This window comes from Telopea speciosissima, chromosome 11, assembly GCF_018873765.1.
Source record: "Telopea speciosissima isolate NSW1024214 ecotype Mountain lineage chromosome 11, Tspe_v1, whole genome shotgun sequence".
Classification (NCBI taxonomy): domain Eukaryota; kingdom Viridiplantae; phylum Streptophyta; class Magnoliopsida; order Proteales; family Proteaceae; genus Telopea; species Telopea speciosissima.
Genome location: NC_057926.1, coordinates 38,546,779 through 38,566,749, shown reverse-complemented (window position 1 = coordinate 38,566,749; position 19,971 = coordinate 38,546,779). Strand labels below are relative to the sequence as shown.

The following is a 19,971-nucleotide window of genomic DNA, read 5'->3' as shown; positions in this document are numbered from 1 at the left end:
AACAACTATTTAGACCAGATTTCAAAGTGCAAATAACAATGATTAACAGTAACAGATCTGTTGATAGCTCACACCAACTTATATGTGATTACATCAGAAAGTTAATGAATTAAATAGTCACAGAAATTGATGGGAAGAGTTCTACATTTATGGGACTACTCAATTGACTTCTGATAAAAAAAAAACTGAAACCATAGGTAGGTTTAGAATGGCTTGCGGTTGATGCAACTGAGGTTAGAATTGAATCTCAGATGTATTGACACAAGAACTGAAGAGTTTCAATATATTGGGACTGTAAACAGAACAAGAACTGTACTTGCTTGAGGAATAATGGAAAAGAAAGAATGAAGAAGAAGATATAATAAACCCAGCTTCCCACGGAGAACTTGGAGGAATCCCACCAACTGAGCCTTAGAATCCCACTAAGTGTTGCTGCTGAATCTCACATGAGCATGCTTGAATCAAACAGACAGGACAGTAAATTATTTATAATAAAGAAAATAATAAGAATTACAAAAACCTCCCTAGACTGATATTGTACTTATTAATTCTCATTAATAAATCTTTGTTGTTACTTAAAACGAAAATGGTAATGCTTCGGATCTGAAGCATGGCCTTTAGAATGCTGTGTTGTGGTGTATCTTGTTCCATGTAGCTAACAATTTCACACTCAAGTGTCTCTCTGACTGTTGTTTAAGTTAGGCGCAATATTGTGCATTTCAGTATATCCACACTTTGGCTGATTGGCATGGATCTGTGGTTTTCTTTGCCTCTTCACATGTTCTTCATAACATTATCTGTGGTTATCTGTGGTCATTTGGTTTCAAACAAATGTTGTCCTTCGTGTCAGCTAGGGAAATTTCTTATTTCTCAAATTTACACCATGGTCGATGGATTACAAAGATTGTGGTGTGGGCCTTGCTCATCATCCTCATGTTTTTCCTTCTATATGTCATAATCAGAATTTATGTTCAGCTTCCTCTCACTAAATTCAAATTGGGCTTCAATAACTATTTTTCTTTCAAATCCAAGTTTTATTAAGTAAACATTTTCAACCCTTTATTTTTTTTCCCAATTAGATGTTTGTCTTTGTAGGACTTTCTATTCATATCCATGTAGGGGAAGTAGTTAATGACAAAGGGAAGATATGTCCTTTTGGGCCACAAGACATTCATGATACATCGGAATCCACGTATGGTCACACGTGCATTTGCACGTACACGTTTACTAGTATATATATATATATATATATATATATATATTTATTTATGGAGACTAATATTCCTCCTATGTTATTGGGTGTATATAATATGCTATTGAATATGTCAAATAATTTGAATCTTGCTATTTATTAAAAAAAAAAAAAAAACAATTTTGAACCTTAATATTTTGTCTTTTAGTCAACACATTTCTTTTTTTTAAGTCAACTGATCTCTACTTAGGCTCTATTCGGCATGATTTCGATTACAATTTCATATTGATTTCATGAAATAAATCAACAAATAAAGTTTTTTGTCAAGAAATTGAAATTTTTTATTGCATTATTTGAAATAAATTCATAAAATAGAAATAGATTTGATAGTTCAATTTTGGAAAAAAAATTATCTCACTTAATTGAATATATTTCTTGTTGGAAAAGGTTTCCTCAATCCTCCAATGTTGGGGAATCTCCCATGTCACACCAATGACAACGCAGTGAAGGGTATCCATATAGGGGAAAGAGAGAAAAAAACAAAAAAAAAAAAAACCTACCAAGAGCTCGTTTGGCAACACTTTGAAAAAACCTTTTTGATGTTTTGAAAAACAGAATCTACTGTTTGGTAAAACTGGTCTGTTTTTCTGTTTTATAAAAACGAATTGGACCAAAAAAACAACTTAAAACAGATAGAAACACCAAAAACCTTAGAGCCATAAACAAATTGGCCTACACAATATGGAAGAAAATACCAACTTAGGGCCCCATCAATTTGTCAAAGTGACCAGACATAGTCCTTTTTTCTTTACTGCAAATATGGAAATCTACATCAAACCGCGATTCTTCCTTGACTACTGTGAATCAAACCATATAGATAGAGAGAGAGGAATATAAATCAATGTTCTTGATCAAGGCTTTGATAAGTTTCATCAAAGATGCAAGCCAAAGATTTTTTTACCAGAAGCGAAAGAAACATTTGATTAAAAGAAATCTGAGAAGGAAAAATTCCTTCCCAGAGAAGAATGAGATACAAAAAAAGAGGAGGACGACCCCACCAAACAGAAGAAAATCCAAGAACAAAAGATCCCTCAGCCAGAAAATGCAAGCTAAATATTGATTTTTCTTCTTGGGACTTCTTCTTTACTGCCAGAAAGGCCCTGTCTTTCTTTTTTTCACAAATCAAGTCTCTTACGGGTTGTTTCTCGGCTTCAACAACAACATCAAGCTAAAAGTGTCCATAAGAAAATAAACAATAAATGATTAAATGAAATTAAACAACAAGAATCTATTAAGATTTAGTTGATTCAGGGCAGTCCACAAACATTATGTAGTTCCTATGTTTAGGCTTGCATAGATTAACAATTATTGCAATTTGTCTTTGAATAAATTAACTGTAGGATATTTAACTGATATTTGATGTGTGTCCATCAAAACTAATTCAAGTTAAGTAAGTTAATTAATTAATTATAGGTATAATATAATGTTTGTTATTATAATCTTATATTCAATAGCCCAAATGTACTGTTTACTTGTTTACAACTATGGACTAACTTAGGCAGCCTGTTCTAGGGTTTTCACATTTTGTATATTTCCCCAATATGGATTAGCATGATAATATAGATGTGGGCGCTTATGCTTGTTGAATATTGATCTGTTGAGATTCCCGAATGGTTCACCGCCAGTTGTGTTTGACAATAAGAATCTCTGATAGTTATTTTCTTCCTTTACTTAAGAGACAGTTACTGTTGCATTTATGCGGTGTGCATCTATGAAGTATCAATGCTTGATATATGCCGACAAGAGTGGCTCTATATCGGTATACTTAGTGTTTAGGGTATGAATATGAATGAAGGTGACGCTCAATAAGGTTTCCATTATCCTATTAAGGAAAGCATCCAAGTGCATGAGTCGTCTGATAATGACTGGTCAAAATCCAGGGCCCAATAATTGTTTTATGAAGAGTTTGCAAAAAGATTTTATTTTATAATTATAAAATAACGTACCTAGTGCATGAGTCTCTCCACCTACACTAATATGAATTCGCCAATCTAGCCAATTCGATATTGATTCCTCAAATCAAACCGAACCCGAACCCAACCTTAGTGACGATGGAGCTGAACTTATCAAACCACGCCGGTGGGGATTGTTTCAACCCATAAATTGCTTTACAAAGCTTGCAAACTTTGGTAGAATCCTCATTCTGAGCAACATACCCTGGAGGTTGCTCCATATAAACCTCCTCTTAAAGATCACCATAGAGAAAGACATTTGTGATATCCATCTGGCTCATCTGGTCATATTAGCAACTTTCTCTTCACCATTTGGGTATCTTTTGAGTCTCATCTTATAAGGAATTCAAATGTTAATTACCCTCGTAATGTCCCATATCTAGAGTTGTAGACATACAATAGCATATTCATGGTTTTAAAAGAGGGTGCTTGTACAGGCCTATCGACTTGTGTATTAAATAAAGGAAAAATGTTCTCTATGCTGGGATACAGATTGCGTCCAGACACATGGGGGTGGGTGAAATGACTGCCCTACCCCCTTGAATGGTTGAAATGTCACCCCCATGTGTATGGGTGTAGTTTGCACTGCGGCACAAAGAACATCGATCTTTAAATAAATTTCCACTTTTCATCTAGACATAATTAAAACCTAGAAAATTAATATAAATGAGTTCATTCACCAAAAGCCTAAAAGTATCTCATTTATTTTTCAACACTAGGTTGAGGTTGCCATGGCCATGAGCGTGAGAGATAGATGTTCTATGAAGCAACAATGACCTTAACACACCCCAAGGGGTCACTCAATTTGTTAAAACCATCACCTAACAATTAACACAAGTTTTTTAATGTTTTGAGGTCATAGAGTTCAACTCAACTTGGTTAGAGCTCACTTATCCCTCCCGGTCCTCCTCCTCCCCCCCAACAAAAATAATTTATATAAATTTGATTTTGAAGTAGCCATATACTTTTGAGGAACTTTCTTTTTGGAAATGTTTAAAAATATTAATTATTTTTTTAATATTGGCTCAATACATTATTTATTATATTGTCCCTATTAGCTTTCGATTGGTTCAGATTATATAAACCAAGTGTATTTTTTGTGTTTTAAATTATTCCAAGATTATTTATTTTATGTTGGCCTATTTTTAGAATCACTTTGAGATTTAGAATGTCAAGCATATTATAACGCGAATGGTGCGAGGGCCGAGACTCCCAAGACCTGCGTTTAAAAAAGGCCAAAGGTTTATTTTAATTTTGTTTTGAAAATTTTTTCCAAACAAAATAGTTAAGCATTATTATTTTATATTGGCCTATTAGCTCAGTTGCTTAGAGTCTCATGCTAATAACACGGAGGTTGTAGGTTTGAGACTTGGATGGGCCAAGTTTATTTTAATTTTGTTTTGAAATTTGCGAGTTCTCTTGGGGTGTTTTTTTTTTTTTTTTTATAAAAAATGTTGCAAAAATATTTCAACATTATTATTTTTTTACATTGGCTTATTAGCTTAGTTGGTTAGAGTGTCATGCTAATAACTCGAACGTCGTACGTTCAAGACCTACATGGGCCAAGTGTATTTTGTTTTTGTTTTGAATTTTTTTTTCCATCTTAGAATTTATTTAAGCAAATTTTCTCTCGGTGTGTTTTTTTAGAATAAATGTTGTAAAAAAATTCCAACATTATTTTTTGGGAAGTAATTTTTTGTCCGGGAGTGTGGCCTACGCCAACACTCTCATGTGTCTATCTCTCTCCTTCTCAAAACAAGGGGCAAAGGTGTCTTTTCAAATGGGGAGGAAAGAGATAAACTCATGAGAGTGTTGGCATAGGCCACACTCCCGTACAGAGAACTTTCTCCCTTATTTTCTTTTATGTTTGCCTATTAGCTCAGTTGGTTAGAGTGTCTTTGAAATTTTTTTCCATCTTAAGACTTTATTTAAGGAAATTTTCTCTCGGGGTGTTTTGGGAAAAAGAACTTTGTCTGGGAATGTGGTCAATGCCAGTAGTCCCATGAGTCTATCTCTCTTCTCCCAATATGAAAAGATAGTTTTGCCCCCTTGTTTTAAGGAGGAGAGAGATAGACACATAGGACTACTGGCGTAGGCCACACTTCTAGATAGAAAACTGCTTCCCGGCTGTTTTGTTTAGAATAAATATTGTAAAAATATTCCAATATTATTAATTTTTTATATTGGCCTATTAGCTTAGTTGGTTAGAACGTCGTGCTAATAACGCGAAGGTCGCATGTTTGAGACCTGCATGGGCCAAGTTTATTTTGTTTTTGTTTTGAATTTTTTTTTCCATCTTAGAATTTATTTAAGCAAATTTTCTATCGGTACGTACGTTTTTTTAGAATAAATGTTGTATAAATATTTCAACATTATTTTTTGAGCAGTAATTTTTTGTCCGGGAGTGTGGCCTACGCCAGCACTCTCATGTGTCTCTCTCCCTCTCCTTCTCAAAACAATGGGCAAAGGTGTCTTTTCAAATGGGGAGGAAAGAGATAAACTCATGAGAGTGTTGGCATAGGCCACATTATTTGTTTTGTTTTGAATTTTTCATTTAGATTTATTAACTTTCTCCTTATTTTCCTTTATGTTTTCCTATTAGCTCTTTTTAGAGTTTCTTTGAAATTTTATTCCATCTTAAGACTTTATTTAAGAAAATTTTCTCTCGTGGTGTTTTGGGAAAAAGAATGTTGTATAGCTCAGGAATGTGGTACATGCCGTTCGACTTGATGGCCAGTCTATTTGTTTTGTCTACTTCTTCTCCCAAAATGAAAAGATAGTTTTGCCCCTTGTTTTAAGGAGGAGAGAAAAATTCAGACATGTGACTATTTCATAGGCCACACTTCTAGATAAAAACTACACTACTTCCCTAGTGTTTTGTTTAGAATGAATATTGTAAAAATATTCCAATATTATTATTTTTTTATATTGACCTATTAGCTCGAGTTGGTTAGAGAGTCATGCTAATAACGCTGAAGGTCGCAGTTCGAGACTTGCATGGGCCAAGTTTATTTTGTTTTTGTTTTGAATTTTTTTCATCTTAGAATTTATTTAAGCAAATTTTCTATCGGTAAGTACTTTTTTTTAGAATAAATGTTGTAAAATATTTCAACATTATTTTTTGAGCAGTAATTTTCTGTCTAGGAGTGTGGCCTACGCCAGCACTCCCATGTGTCTATCTCTCTCCTCCTCAAAACAAGGGGCAAAGGTGTCTTTTCAAAGGGGGAGGAAAGAGATAAACTCATGAGAGTGTTGGCATAGGCCACACTCCCGTACAGAGAACTTTCTCCCTTTTTCTTTTATGTTTGCCTATTAGCTCAGTTAGTTAGAGTGTCTTTGAAATTTTTTTTCCATCTTAAGACTTTATTTAAGGAAATTTTCTCTCGGGGTGTTTTGGGAGAAAGAACTTTGTCTGGGAGTGTGGTCTATGCTAGTAGTCCCATGAGTCTATCTCTCTTCTCCCCATATGAAAAGATAGCTTTGCCCCCTAGTTTTAAGGAGGAGAGAGATAGACACATAGGACTACTGGCGTAGGCCACACTTCTAGATAGAAAACTGCTTCCCGGGTGTTATGTTTAGAATAAATATTGTAAAAATATTCTAATATTATTATTTTTTATATTGGCCTATTAGCTAAGTTGGTTAGAGCATTGTGTTCATAATGCAAAGGTCCCAAGTTCAAGACTTGCATGGGCCAAGTTTATTTTATTTTTGTTTTGATTTTTTTTTCCATCTTAGAATTTATTTAAACAAATTTTCTCTCGGTGTGTTTTTTTAGAATAAATGTTGTAAAAATATTCTAAAATTATTTTTTGGGCAGTAATTTTCTGTCCGGGAGTGTGGCCTAAGCCAGCACTCCCATGTGTCTATCTCTCTCCTCCTCAAAACAAGGGGCAAAGATGTCTTTTCAAATGGGGGAGGAAAGAGATAAGCTCATGAGACTATTGGCATAGGCCCCACTCCCGTAGAGTGAACTTTCTCCCTTATTTGTTTTTTTATGTTTCCCTATTAGCTCAGTTGATTAGAGTGTCATTGAAATTTTTTTCCATCTTAAGACTTTATTTAAGCAAATTTTCTCTCGGTGTGTTTTTTTAGAATAAATATTGTTAAAATATTCCAACATTATTTTTTGGGCAATAATTTTCTGTCCGGGAGTGTGGCCTACGCCAGCACTCCCATGTGTCTATCTCTCTCCTCCTCAAAACGAGGGGCAAAGGTGTCTTTTCAAATGGGGAGGAATGAGATAAACTCATGAGACTGTTGGCATAGGCTACACTCCCGTACAGTGAACTTTCTCTCTTATTTTTTTTTTTTATGTTTGCCTATTAGCTCAGTTGATTAGAGTGTCATTACATTTTTTTTTTCCATCTTAAGACTTTATTTAAGCAAATTTTCTCTCGGGGTGTTTTAGGAAAAAGAACTTTGTTTGGGAGTGTGGTCTATGCCAGCAGTCCCATGAGTCTATCTCTCTCCTCCCCATATGAAAAGATAGCTTTGCCACCTTGTTTTAACAAGGAGAGAGATAGACATATAGGACTACTGGCATAGGCCACACTTCTAGATAGAAAAGTGCTTCCCAGGTGTTTTGTTTAGAATAAATATTGTAAAAATATTTCAATATTATTAATTCTTTATATTGACCTATTAGCTTAGTTGGTTAGAGCATCGTGCTAATAGCGCAAAGGTCTCAAGTTTGTTTTGATTTTGTTTTTATAAAAAAAATATTTCAAGCAAAATTTTAACCTTTTGTATCGATTTTACGTGGAAACTTTCTTCTTTATTTGCATGACTCTTATCTAAAAACAGATAAAGGCAAAAGAGAAAATGAATTACAGCATAATTCAGAAGTTGTCAAAGTTTTGTTCACAATAATGAAGTACTATTTAATCAAATCTTATATTATATGTATGGAAATTTTCTCTTGTGGTAATGTTTAGAATAAATAGTTTTAAATATATTTTAACTTAAATTATTTTACATTGGCCTATTAGCTCAGTTGGTTAGAGCGTCGTGCTAATAACGCGAAGGTCGCAGGTTCGAGACCTGCATGGGCCAAGTTTATCTTTTTTTTGTTTTTAAAAAAAAATATTTTGATTTTACCTGGAAACTTTCTTCTTTTTTTTTTAACATTCTACTTAAAATATAAGAGTATAATTGGTTGAACATTAAAGCATGTAGGAATTATCAAATTCTCTCATCGATTCAAAGAAATATAGTTTTAACCCTTTAAAAAACCTGTTAGTGCAGTGGAGTATGGATGGACTGATAACCTTGGCCAGACCAGGAGGTGGTATCTTCTTTCAAGACTGAGATCAGACTTCACCAATAGCAATCTTTCCTCATCTTTGTTCCTTCACTATCAACAACTAGGAGTGCCACTATGCTAGCACTACTAACTAGTGTGCTAGGGCGAGCAGAGTGTCTAAACAAGAAAAAGAAGAAAGAAGGAATGTAATCTAATCTTTGGCTAACTCAGTACTTACACACTTCTCTCGTTGGGCCAATTTCTCAATGTTTCATCATTGATCAAATGGAAAAGAAAATTCTACTAATTATGACTACTAATATCTAGTGGAGGCCAGTGCCACCACCTTTGACCTTTCATGTATTAAAATATGAAACATTCATTAATGTGATCTCAACAATTGTTGAGCATATACAAGTCAAAAGGTTTCGTGCACGATCGTGTATGGTGCACGATTGTATCATCAATTGTTGGATGGAGATTAGAAATCGTATATTTTATACGATCATGTCCATCCAATGGTTGAAAGCACAATCATATACCATACACGATCGTGTACAAAAACCTCCCCCAATATATAATTACAAGAGTGTGAGAGTCCTATTAGATGTCTTCATCAGAAGAGGTTAATAAGATAGAGAGAAGAGTTACATGTGATATAGAAGTGTAGAGGTTGAGATAGGATTATGGTTGAATGCTAAACACAAGAGTGGGAAAAAGGGTTACCCATTAACTAGATTTTCGAACCCACTTATACATTTTTGGTATAAATCTATATAGGATTCCTGTTCTCTATGTCGCAGCGCAGACTACGCCCAGACACATGAGCCTGCCACTCAAGGGGGCAAGGTGGTCATTGTGCCCACCTTCATGTGTCTGCTGACACAGAGAACATTCTCCCATCTATATAATACATCTCTATGTGTGTGACGGGGGAGGAGGAGGTGGGGTTGGCCATGCTGGGCCAAACCAAAGCTCAACCCAAAGCCCAGTCCGATCCTTGCTCAGCACTAGAATTCTCAGCCTTGCCGTGCCTTGAGAGTTGAAAAGCCTAACCCAGGCCTTGTCAGATTCGGGGCAGGCTTCAGGTGGGCTTGGGTTCGCTGGGCCAGGCTTACAATCTTTATTGCGGTTACTAGTGCCACGTGGAGGAATGATTAATTAAATCATTGGATAGATGAAGAATCAACTAGGGAGCCCACATGCCAATTATTAGATTTTTTCAAATATTCTCTGTTTTTTTTTTTTCCAATGATACCTTTTCTCCAAACAATTCTTAATGTATTATTCTGGCATATAGATTTGAAGACACCCAAGGTTCAACTCATGCCCGGTCCGACCCTAACTGGGTCAACCCAATCCCACATGCCAATTTATTGGTTCATCTCAACTATATTAGCCTGCCAATTTTTGGCTCATCTCAATGTATTATTATAGCATATAGATTTGAAGAAACTAGTCGTTTCTAGTCGACCGCCTAGTGAGCCAGTTGATCGATTTCTCAAATAGTTTAAAAAAGGATGTTTGGTGATTTCTTACTTGTGTTCACAAGCGAAAAATATTTTTCTTATCGGTTTATCTAAACTGTCTCTTAGGTATCATGGGTGCATGAGTATGTACAAGTGGAAGATTGGAAGATTCTCCGAAGCATTACAAAATGGGTCAATTGCTTCAAGAAGAACTCTTCATCAAATGGACGTGTTTTTTAGCTTTAGGATTATTTGTATCTTGTATATCACCAAATTGGTATATCTTAACCTAGACATTTTGGTATTGTGCATCAGAAAAGAATTTAACATGATTAATTAGGAGGTTTTTTGTTTTGACATAGAAGACATACTTTATATTTGTTAAAGTTCCTTGACTAAAAAATCCCATCTTTGAAAAACCCCTAAGGGTTGTTAGTCGATGCAATCGGTTGACCGGTTCCCCACCGGTCGGTGTATCCTGAGAGCCCTCAGAACCTGTTGATTGACACAACCGACCGAAAGATTCCTACCCTTGATAAATTCCGAGAGGGGGTTGAACAGGCGGTCTATGCTCATCCACCAATTGATCATCAGTCAGTCGATAACTGACCGGCTGTTGTCCGCCGATGGTCAAAAAATGACCATATGACTGCAAAAGTCACTTGTATAGACTCATTGGTTTATGCAACCGGCTGACCACCTTGACAAATCTTTCTTGCGTTATGTTTCTGCACATCCCACATCTTCAAGGTGATTTTATGTGGCCGTGCAGTTGGAATTGTACATTGATCAAAACATGAAAGTTGTAGTCCTCTAAGTATGATTTCATGTTGAAAAAAACCAAGAAGAAAAGATATAGATCAATCCAAGATATGTATAATAAGTTATGTCCAAAACATCAAGGAGAGGTAAGGCAATCGGGCTATGTATAACAAGTTAATGTAGCAATGGGGCAGAGATGTCATTTCATGGTGCCCTGTGAGAGGGCATAGGAAACACCACCAAATAGAGATCTTTTTCCCATATATAAAAATAACATAACAAATATTATGAGGTCTCTCTAACGTGGGAAGAGAACTTACCCCAGGAATTCGCTCAAACTAAGTATCGAATAACAGTGGATGCTTCATATGGAAACAAAACCACAAAGTGAAGAAAGGAATATATCAACACTAAAGCAATCGTAGAATAAGAAACCCTTCTCTCTCTTTATAAAACGAACCCACTTCGATCGGCTGTTCATGTGATTATAGGATTTTAGCATTTGGGTGACACCAGTATACACTATGTCAGCAATACCGGAGGTTATCACTCATGACAACCAAGATGGTAACAGACCTCTCTCTCTCTCTCTCTCTCTCTCTCTCTCTCTCTATGTAAACTTATGAGTATATGTTGGCATTGGTGATTGGTAGGAGTTTCAAGAACGATGACACAAGAAATCCCAACTCACTTCACTGTTAAAATTGAAGCGTTTTCACTGCTCTCCAAGGCTTCAATTGAGAGATATGAAACCGGTGAATTTCAAGCCGGAGGCTACAAATGGTACATTCCCAATTGCTTTTTTTCCCCCTCTTTTTCCCCCTCTTTTGTGATGAATGTATGTGTGTGTGTATGTATTATGATCATCAAGTAAATTGAGGTCATTGTAGAGATGATATATCAACAAACATAGATGGGTTCATGTGGGTTGTAGTCGAAATACAGATGGGTCCATGTGATAGAAGACTCGATACTAATATACTTTTATTAAATTTCAATTAAAATTTATGAGATAGAAACCGCTACTTGGTTGCATGCAGTGTGTGGCCTTATCTAGGCATAGGGTCCGTGCATCGCACGCACGCAAGCAAGTAGCGTTCTCTTTACAAAAATTTATATAATAGTTTAGGGAGAGGGATTGATATGCTAGCGGTATACCGGACGGTAGCACCCTATGTGTCTATCACTCTATTTCTTCCCCCCCCCCCTCTTTGAAGTGACTTCCTTATCCCTCAAAGGGAGGAAGAGAGAGATAGACATACAGGGTGCTAGCTAATGACATACCAACCACTAGCATACCCAGCCTTTTTCAATAGTTTAATAAGCATAGTACATGAGCTGAAATTTCTCAAAACTTGAAGAAAATACCACCAACTTATGTCAATGCGTATTAATAGAATGGTTTGAGGAATCATTATCGAATCGATCGGATCAGTCAATTCATATCATGGAGACTGATTCCTTGTCGATCCCATATCAGTGGATCGGTATGGACCAAGAGTAAAAATATAAAAGTTTCAATTTTTAAAGAAAAGGGGTAAATCTGACCGATCGAAACCAATATCAATACCAATTACTTAAACCCTGATTATTAGACAGTAGAGATTATGGTATACTTGTAAATTTGAATCATATCTATGGTTCTATTGCTTACTATTATAAATATACTGGATTGAAATTTGAACTAGTGAGATGGGTATAGAAGGACCTTTATCTGCTCCATTGGGCAGGTTCGTTTTCCCATGTTCCTCTAATAGAGGGGGACAGAAATAACCACCGTACCCCTGCCCAAACACACTGCCTGAGTGGAATCCACCCCCTCTATTAGAGGAACTTGAGAAATGAAGCGGGCAGAAAATGGAGCAGTTTAAAATTAGGGTATAGAGTCTCACATGGACCTATGTATCCATGTCCCATCACAATGGAAAGAAATTGTGGCCTCATGAAGTTGACTTCAATTCTAATTGTAACTCACTGTGGTGACCTATAAATATTTTAAAGTTCTTCCGATCTTAACTATTTTACAGGAAATTGTCACTCTATCCAAATGGAAATAAGAACAAGAATGAAAAAGATCATGTCTCTCTCTACTTGGCAATGGCGGAGACAAAGTCCCTCCCTCTTGGTTGGGTAGTCAGTGTAACTTTCCGGTTCTTTTTGCTTGATCAGATCCGTGACAACTATTTGGCGGTTCAAGGTATTATAAAAGTGCCATTTGTTTTAACTTAAAACAGTGAATTTTTTTTTTGGGAAAAAGGAATGTTAACTGGTCGCGCTGCAGTGTGTACCTATGCCTAGACACAATCATGTGTGAAATGATCGATGCAGCCCTAGTCCTTTCCGCCTTTTTAAGGGGTGCACCGATCATTTCGCGCGTAGCTGTGTCTGGGCACACCCTGCGCCCGAGTGCAGAGAACTTTATCTCTTTTTTATTAAATCCTTTGTCAAAAATAGTTAGAGATGAGACCCACATATGTAAATTGTTTAAAAAACACACATGAAAAACTACCCAATTTTCTCAACCTATAAGACTGTCCAAGTCCCAACTTGAATCACAAACCCAATCACCCATTATGGGCTTGGGCTTGGGCTTGGGATTGGGCTGAAAAGTCTCAACCTGAAAGTTGGCTTGTAAAGCACATTTTAGTATGATAAATCAAATAATAACTTGACCTGCCTTGACTAAGGGTGTGAATTGCAAATCGAAACCATTTATCAAAATCGAACCAAATTGTTCAAACTTGAACCAATAAACCATTCGCTAATCGGTTCAGTTTTGGTTTTAAAAAGTAAAATTGTTTACTAAACGGTTTCGAACCAGTTATAATTGATTAGAACTGGTACACTATTATACATAAGCCTGTCATTATAAATTTAATTCATCAGTTTGGGCTGATCCATCCCTATTGAAGTTTGGCAAGCTAGCTTTGGCCTGCAACCTAATTGAACTCATTGTTGAATGCTAATGAAAATAAAATTCTTTGAATTAACATTTGCATCTGTTTGCTTTAGATTCAAGAGGAATTGGAAGGAGGTTTCATGCGATGAAAACCGAATGGGGTTTCGATCAATTTATCACTCTCAAGTCTTTCATGGATACTTCTAATGGATTTCTTGTGGGTGATACCTGTGTATTTGGAGCTGAGATCTTTGTTTCTAAAGAAAAAGTATCGGAAAAGGCGAATGCTTGACAATGACAAAGGATGCTATTGCTACTAAGCATAATTGGAGAGTCGAGAACTTCTCAAAGTCAAATAACGAATGTTATGAAATGAAAACATTCAATGCAGGAGATCATAAATGGTATGTTAATCTCATGGTCTAAAGTTCTTATAAGTCTTCACATCGGGCTACTCACATTTGTTGTGGGATTATTACTTTCTATTTTCACGTGAAACCCCATCACACATAACACCATAATTCATTTAATTTCCTTGTTCTTGTTATTGGTGAAACATGATCTCAGTCCAAAAAGTGTTGCAGTGATTCTTTGGCAGGCCGTTTTGCCTTCGAAACGTGCCAAAATATGGCCAAAAAGTGCATACAACAGCTCTAACACCTGTAGAGCTCGTCGAGATCTTCGATTTGATATGTATTTCTCCCTATGTTGTTTCAGGTCCGAACCAGACCGGGTGGGTCTCTAGGGGCAGTTTTGTACTTTCTGGATTAAGGTTTTTATTATATATTGTAGTTATTTCTTTGAGATATGAGAGAGTGAGGGTTTGTATTTGCTTCATAGAAATATTGGATTCATACTATCACTCGGTCGTGGATGGAGCCTTCCTTCTTGGGGGTGAACCACGTAAATCTTGCCTTGTGTATGTTGATTTCTTTTCCCTTTGCATTTCTTCTGCAAAATCATCATTCTACTGCAATGTTTTTCTAACAGTTCCATGATCTATATGCAACAGGAAGGTACAACTCTATCCAAAGGGAAAAGGTAATGGGATGGGCAACAGTGTTTCTCTGTATTTGGCTTTGGCTGATCCTACAACACTTCCTCCTAGTCAAAAAATTTATGTTGAATTTGGATTGCGCTTAATGGACCAGATGTATAGCAAACACATACATGGCAAAGGTAAAGATAGATATATATAAGATTCTAGACCTACAAGTTAATTTCCTGATTTATATTCATTGAAGAATAATAGCTTAGAAGTTGTAGTTTTATTTGATTTTGCAGCTAACCAGTGGTTTAGTGTTTCAAGTCAAGAACATGGTTGGTCAAGGTTCATTTCACTTGGTCATCTTCATCAACAAAATACAGGTTTTCTGGTGAAAGATACTTGTATTGTTGAAGTAGAGGTAACTGTAATTGGTGTAGTTAACTCCTTCCCATGAACATATAAAGAAGAAGCTGACCTCTCTTTATTATAAATAATACAAATTAAGTTCTCAATACATCATGATATACCATTAAAAATTCAGTCTGTGGATGTTCGACACGTGGTGAGGTTTGAGGACGATTCTCGATGTTCTCTGAAGCTATGGATTGGTAGCTCATTAGCCTGTAGGGCATAAAACCTACATCTGACATAAGTGTCAGAGCGGCACAGACATCAACCATTCATCATTGAAAAATGGTGAACGGACTTACATTGTCCATGTCTCAGATACATCTGGCGAGCGCCGGTGAAGAACGCAAGCAAAGCTGGAGCTCAGGCATTGTTATATTCCATAAAGAGAAAGGAGGCAAACTAGTAAGAAGGCCGACCACATAAGGGGAGTGTTTTAAGGGAAGGTCTAGCTATATACACATACACCTGCCCACCAGAGATGCCTCCGAGAGATCGAACCAAAGGGAAAGCTAGTCTTTTCTGGTTAGAGAGACTAACCCCAAGGGGTCCTCTTTGAGAACTTGGTGTTCAACCCATTCGATGAAGGAATCTCTCCAATCTGTTCCGAAAACGTCTAGGGAGCACCTCCACTGCCAAGGTCCCCCTTTTCCCCTGCAATTCCAACGAACTGTTCGCAGTTTTTATTGCGCATATCACTCAAATCATTGGTCCAGTACTGGATGTAGCCTTTCCCCCGGGCAAGATGCCTAATATTTACACTGCTTTGGTAGTTAAGAGTCGAGATACTGTCGGCCAGCAAATTAATGTGATTTGTGAGGTACAACAATTATTAGGAAATAATCATTGAAGCAACTGGTCGAGCCTCTCCACAGCGACTAGTAGTTGGGCCGATCGAGAAGTAGTTGGATAGGCCGATGCCACCTATCTACCCCAATCCCTTTCAATTCAGTTCGTTTATCTGTTCTCTTTCTCGTCTCCGAAAAAATCAAAAAGTCATGAAATGTTAACTTATTCCTAGTTTCCGTCTCTTTATGACCAGAAAAACTCACTCAAGAGGATGCTCTAGTGTTTATACTTTGTGTTTGCAAGTCTTTTTGCATCTGATGACCAGCATCATCGGACAGTTTTCACCCACATCACATCATTTTTTCATGATCTTTGCCAAAACTTACACAGTTTGTGAAGAGAAAGAGAGAGAGAGAGAGAGAGTACAACGGTGTTGGAAAAACAACCCTTTTCTGACCAATTTGTAAATTATTGGAGATAAAAAACAATAATCAATTATGCACAAAATAATAACTAACTAAAACAAATCAGGATCAGGATAGTCTCTAGGGAGCCCACCGCCCAGAGGGCACCCAGGGGGCATCCAGCGGTTGAGCTGTGCTGCACATATTTCGGCGCACGCCTAAGGATGTGTGCAGCACAACCCAACGGCTGGCAGCACGTTGGGAATGCTGGGCTCCCCGGAGACGAGCTAAATTCAACAAATCAACCCAAGTGTAAAACTGCAAAAGCACACACTAATTAATTTTAAGGTGGAAGCCATTCAATCCTTATTATAAATAATACAAATTAAGTTCTGAATACATCATTTCACGATCTTTGCCAAAACCTACATAGTTTGTGATGAGAGAGAGAGAGAGAGAGAGATTAAAAAAGTGAGAGATTCTACTCATCAGCTTTCTTTTGATCAACAACAAGATACTTTCCAATTGCATTAGCAAGGAGATCTAAAAGTGCGGTAGTGGCGAAAGAAGCATTGGAGGCAAACTCTTCTTTGATTTCGTACTCAATGGTTGATCTAATAATAGTTGAATTGTCATCTTTCTCTATTGTTTCAATCCGAACTCGATACAAGCTGAACCCAAGTTTTAATGGACCTCCTTCAATGATCTCGGCTACCTTCAAGTGTTTGTCATGATCAAGTATTGTGTATTTCTCTATAGTGTAATCAAAACCACTTCCTAAACATAACATAATCAAACAATTAAATTCCCAAAGAGATAGACAAGGAAGAAAGAAATTCTTGGAATGCGTTCTAAGTTGATTTCGCATTCTAGATGATAAAAATAGTTGTTTTTATCGTCCAAGAATGCAAAAATCGACATAGAATGCATATCAAACGCAGCCTAATAAAAAAGATATATTTAGAACAAAAAGTATATATGTATATATACCTGGAGGAAACGTAGCCTTCATCATGGTGCCAACCCCTCCATCGCCTTCAAGAATTTCGATCTTTTCGACGATGCCGGGGAGTAGTTCAGCGGAAACCTTGGCTAATTTGAGAGTACCATAGATATCCCAAACCATATCAACTGGCACTCCTACCTCTACATCGTTTGAAACTTGTCCATGCATTTTGATGATTGTCCTTCTGATTAGTTCCCAACAGAAACAAATCAATAAAGGCCTATCTCCAGACTCTTAAATGATTTGATCAGTTAGCTATTATCTTCTTCTTCTTCTTCTTAAATTTATAGATGATTTCAAATGGGCTTTTGTTTATTTACCAAATGCAACAAAACAAATTGTCTTTTGTCACTATTTCCCAATGGTGACTCATACTTGATTGTGATCCGGAAGAAGAATCAATTGTGTTTTTTAATGCTAATAGGGTAATCTTATTATCCTTTGGAAAACGTTTAGAGAACGTTGTCCCCTAAGTAACTGACCACTTAAGTCAATGGGACTTTTTGGATTTCATTTCTGTCTTTTTTCTTGTAAAGCATCATCATGTCCTAAATTTTTTGCTTTGGGTTCCAAATTTTAGCTTCAACCTACTCTAGTGGAATCCATACTTGGAAAATCAGGTTTTGATTAGGACGAATCGCCTGAGTCGAGTCAAAAAAATATTAAATCGGATAAAAAAAATCATGAAGACTCGCCCAAGTTTAAGAAATGATCAGACCAGGTTTGAGTCGGTTCGAGTTTTCACTACTTGGTGTTTTTGCCAGAGTCATTTGAAATTCACCGAGTTTAGTTTATTTATTTTTTAGGTTATATACTATTCACAGACCATAAGTATTGTTTACAACTGAACAAAACCTTAGAATTATTGTTCATTACAAGAGAAAAGTTCTCTATGGGGGAGTGTACTACCCACACCCAAACACTTACTGCCCCCGGGGAAAATGATCGTCCCATCCCCTATGAAAGGTGGAAATCCCACCCCCCAAGGTGTTTCCGCATGTGCTCTCAATGGCCCTGTGTGCACAAGGCCCCTGCACTCCCCCATCTTCAATATTAGTCCCCCCTTTTTCTTTCCACGTGTGAAGAAACTATAGCTTCAGTTAATCCTCACTCAGAGAAAGAGAAGTAAGAAAATATTCAAAAAAAAAAAAAAAAATTTGATTCGCGGTGACCAGTTTTGACTTACCCGGGTCACTAGACCTTAGAAAAGCCGAGTCGAATAGAAAAACCTGATTTTCCAACTATGCTGGAATTTGGAGGGTGAGGGTTTGGGTTTGGGTTTGACTTCCCTTCTTGAATGGTTGAGGCCCATCTGTGATTTGGAGGACTGAGGTTGGGCAGGGTTCAGTCAGCCCAAGCCCAGGCCCAGGCAATATAATCCAGCCAACTCTCGTGAACTATTATACATTTTTAGTTTTCTTGTTATAACTTATAAGACGCTAATAAGTTACTTTGCTGACACTCAAGGGCATATAAGAAAATTTATATGAAAGCATTTCAATATAATATTATGTATTTTATCAAAAAAAACAAAAAAAGAGTTAGAATATTATGTCATATTGTTATCCATATAGCCCAATAATTCATACACAAGGCTTATCAAAATAAATAAATCATGATCAAACATATCATATTAAATTCCCATTTTATTTATTTATATTTCCTAGCTACCTCAATTATATATATAAATTTTGGACATATCCGCCCTTGTGGTGGTGATTGAATTGACCTATGGGCCCAAATGACATATTACGTTTGGTATTTAATTAACTATTAGTCATATGGTATACTTGGATGAATGCTGGTGGATTCATGTGATAAAGGATCTACATTCATCTTGGAGGTCAAAATTCAAAATAAGTACAAAATAGTTATACAGTTAGGTTGAGATTTTCACAAAATTTTGTGATTTTTTGAACTTCAATTTAAAGAGTGAAGGGGAATCTCTTGATCGCGGCTTTCAGATGGACACAACAGTGTATCCGTAATAGTTGAGATGTTGGGGGGGGGGGGGGGGGAGAGGTATGCTCGAAGTGGAGGAAAACTTTCCCTTGATTTATATTCACATTTTAACCTTTTTTTCACAGTTGTGTTACGTATTGAAATTAACCGATGCGATTATGTGGTCAGACTCTTCTATCACCCACGATGAAAAGAGAACTTCACACCACGGAGATCTACAATAGAAAACAAGAGTTTAATAATGACTATACGAGAGTACAATCACATGATCACATCACTGATGGAAAAGATATTCTCTCTTCTCAGTGATTGAAGAAAAATTTAATCTTAATTTTTATTTACCTTCTTACCCATCATTTAATAGGATGCTGCAAGATACATTTTATTGGAATCATAGAGGACATTTTTCAAGTTTCTTGTGATCTTAAAAAAACTCTAAAATATGAAATATCTTTCATAAGTCGTTATGCCAAACCTATCCTGGGTTTTTTTTACAAGTATTACATAGCAACTTGCCTGGCATAAGACTTGCTCTTTAATTTATAGAAAATGATATCATGGCCTTACAAATTTTGCGGCTACACTTGTAGCAGGAATATTCCTCCTACCTTGCTTGCAGTCAAGGAATTTGGATAGATTTTTGGAAAAATTACAAGACTATACATTTTTGGGTGTCTCTTTACCAAACTATTCACTTATTATTTAGTTTAAAAAAATTAAATAAAACTGAGTTTGGTTTTACAAAAGTAGACAACACAATGGTTTTTTTTTTTTTTGACGATTATTTAGTTTAACAAAAGCAAACAACCCTATAATGATTTATGTGTCTATCTCT

At 36.4% G+C, this 19,971-nt stretch overlaps 2 protein-coding genes, 2 non-coding genes and 1 pseudogene across 4 annotated transcripts in view; 3 read left to right on the top strand and 2 right to left on the bottom strand.

Annotated features, from left to right (window-relative positions):
• The window catches only part of LOC122645905 (amidophosphoribosyltransferase, chloroplastic-like), a 28,086-nt gene extending 27,730 nt beyond the window's left edge, over window positions 1-356 (bottom strand). Inside the window, exon 1 of the mRNA XM_043839312.1 lies at window positions 345-356. The gene's annotated coding sequence lies outside the window, so the exon portion shown is untranslated. The remainder of the gene's footprint in view (window positions 1-344) is intronic.
• A 5,033-nt stretch (window positions 357-5,389) lies between these two features.
• TRNAI-AAU lies at window positions 5,390-5,463 on the top strand. The gene has a single exon. It is a non-coding gene; the product is annotated as a tRNA-Ile (tRNA).
• Window positions 5,464-8,185: 2,722 nt separating this feature from the next.
• On the top strand, window positions 8,186-8,259 carry TRNAI-AAU. The gene has a single exon. It is a non-coding gene; the product is annotated as a tRNA-Ile (tRNA).
• A 2,900-nt stretch (window positions 8,260-11,159) lies between these two features.
• Window positions 11,160-15,037, top strand: LOC122645906 (annotated as a pseudogene).
• Window positions 15,038-16,649: 1,612 nt separating this feature from the next.
• On the bottom strand, window positions 16,650-17,354 carry LOC122645908 (norbelladine synthase-like). The gene is made up of 2 exons (XM_043839314.1): window positions 17,159-17,354; window positions 16,650-16,945 (listed from the first exon to the last, which is right to left on the bottom strand). The coding sequence occupies exons 1-2, from the start codon at window positions 17,340-17,342 to the stop codon at window positions 16,650-16,652; spliced, it is 480 nt and encodes a 159-aa protein (XP_043695249.1). The 5' UTR covers window positions 17,343-17,354.
• Between the last annotated feature and the right edge of the window lie 2,617 nt (window positions 17,355-19,971).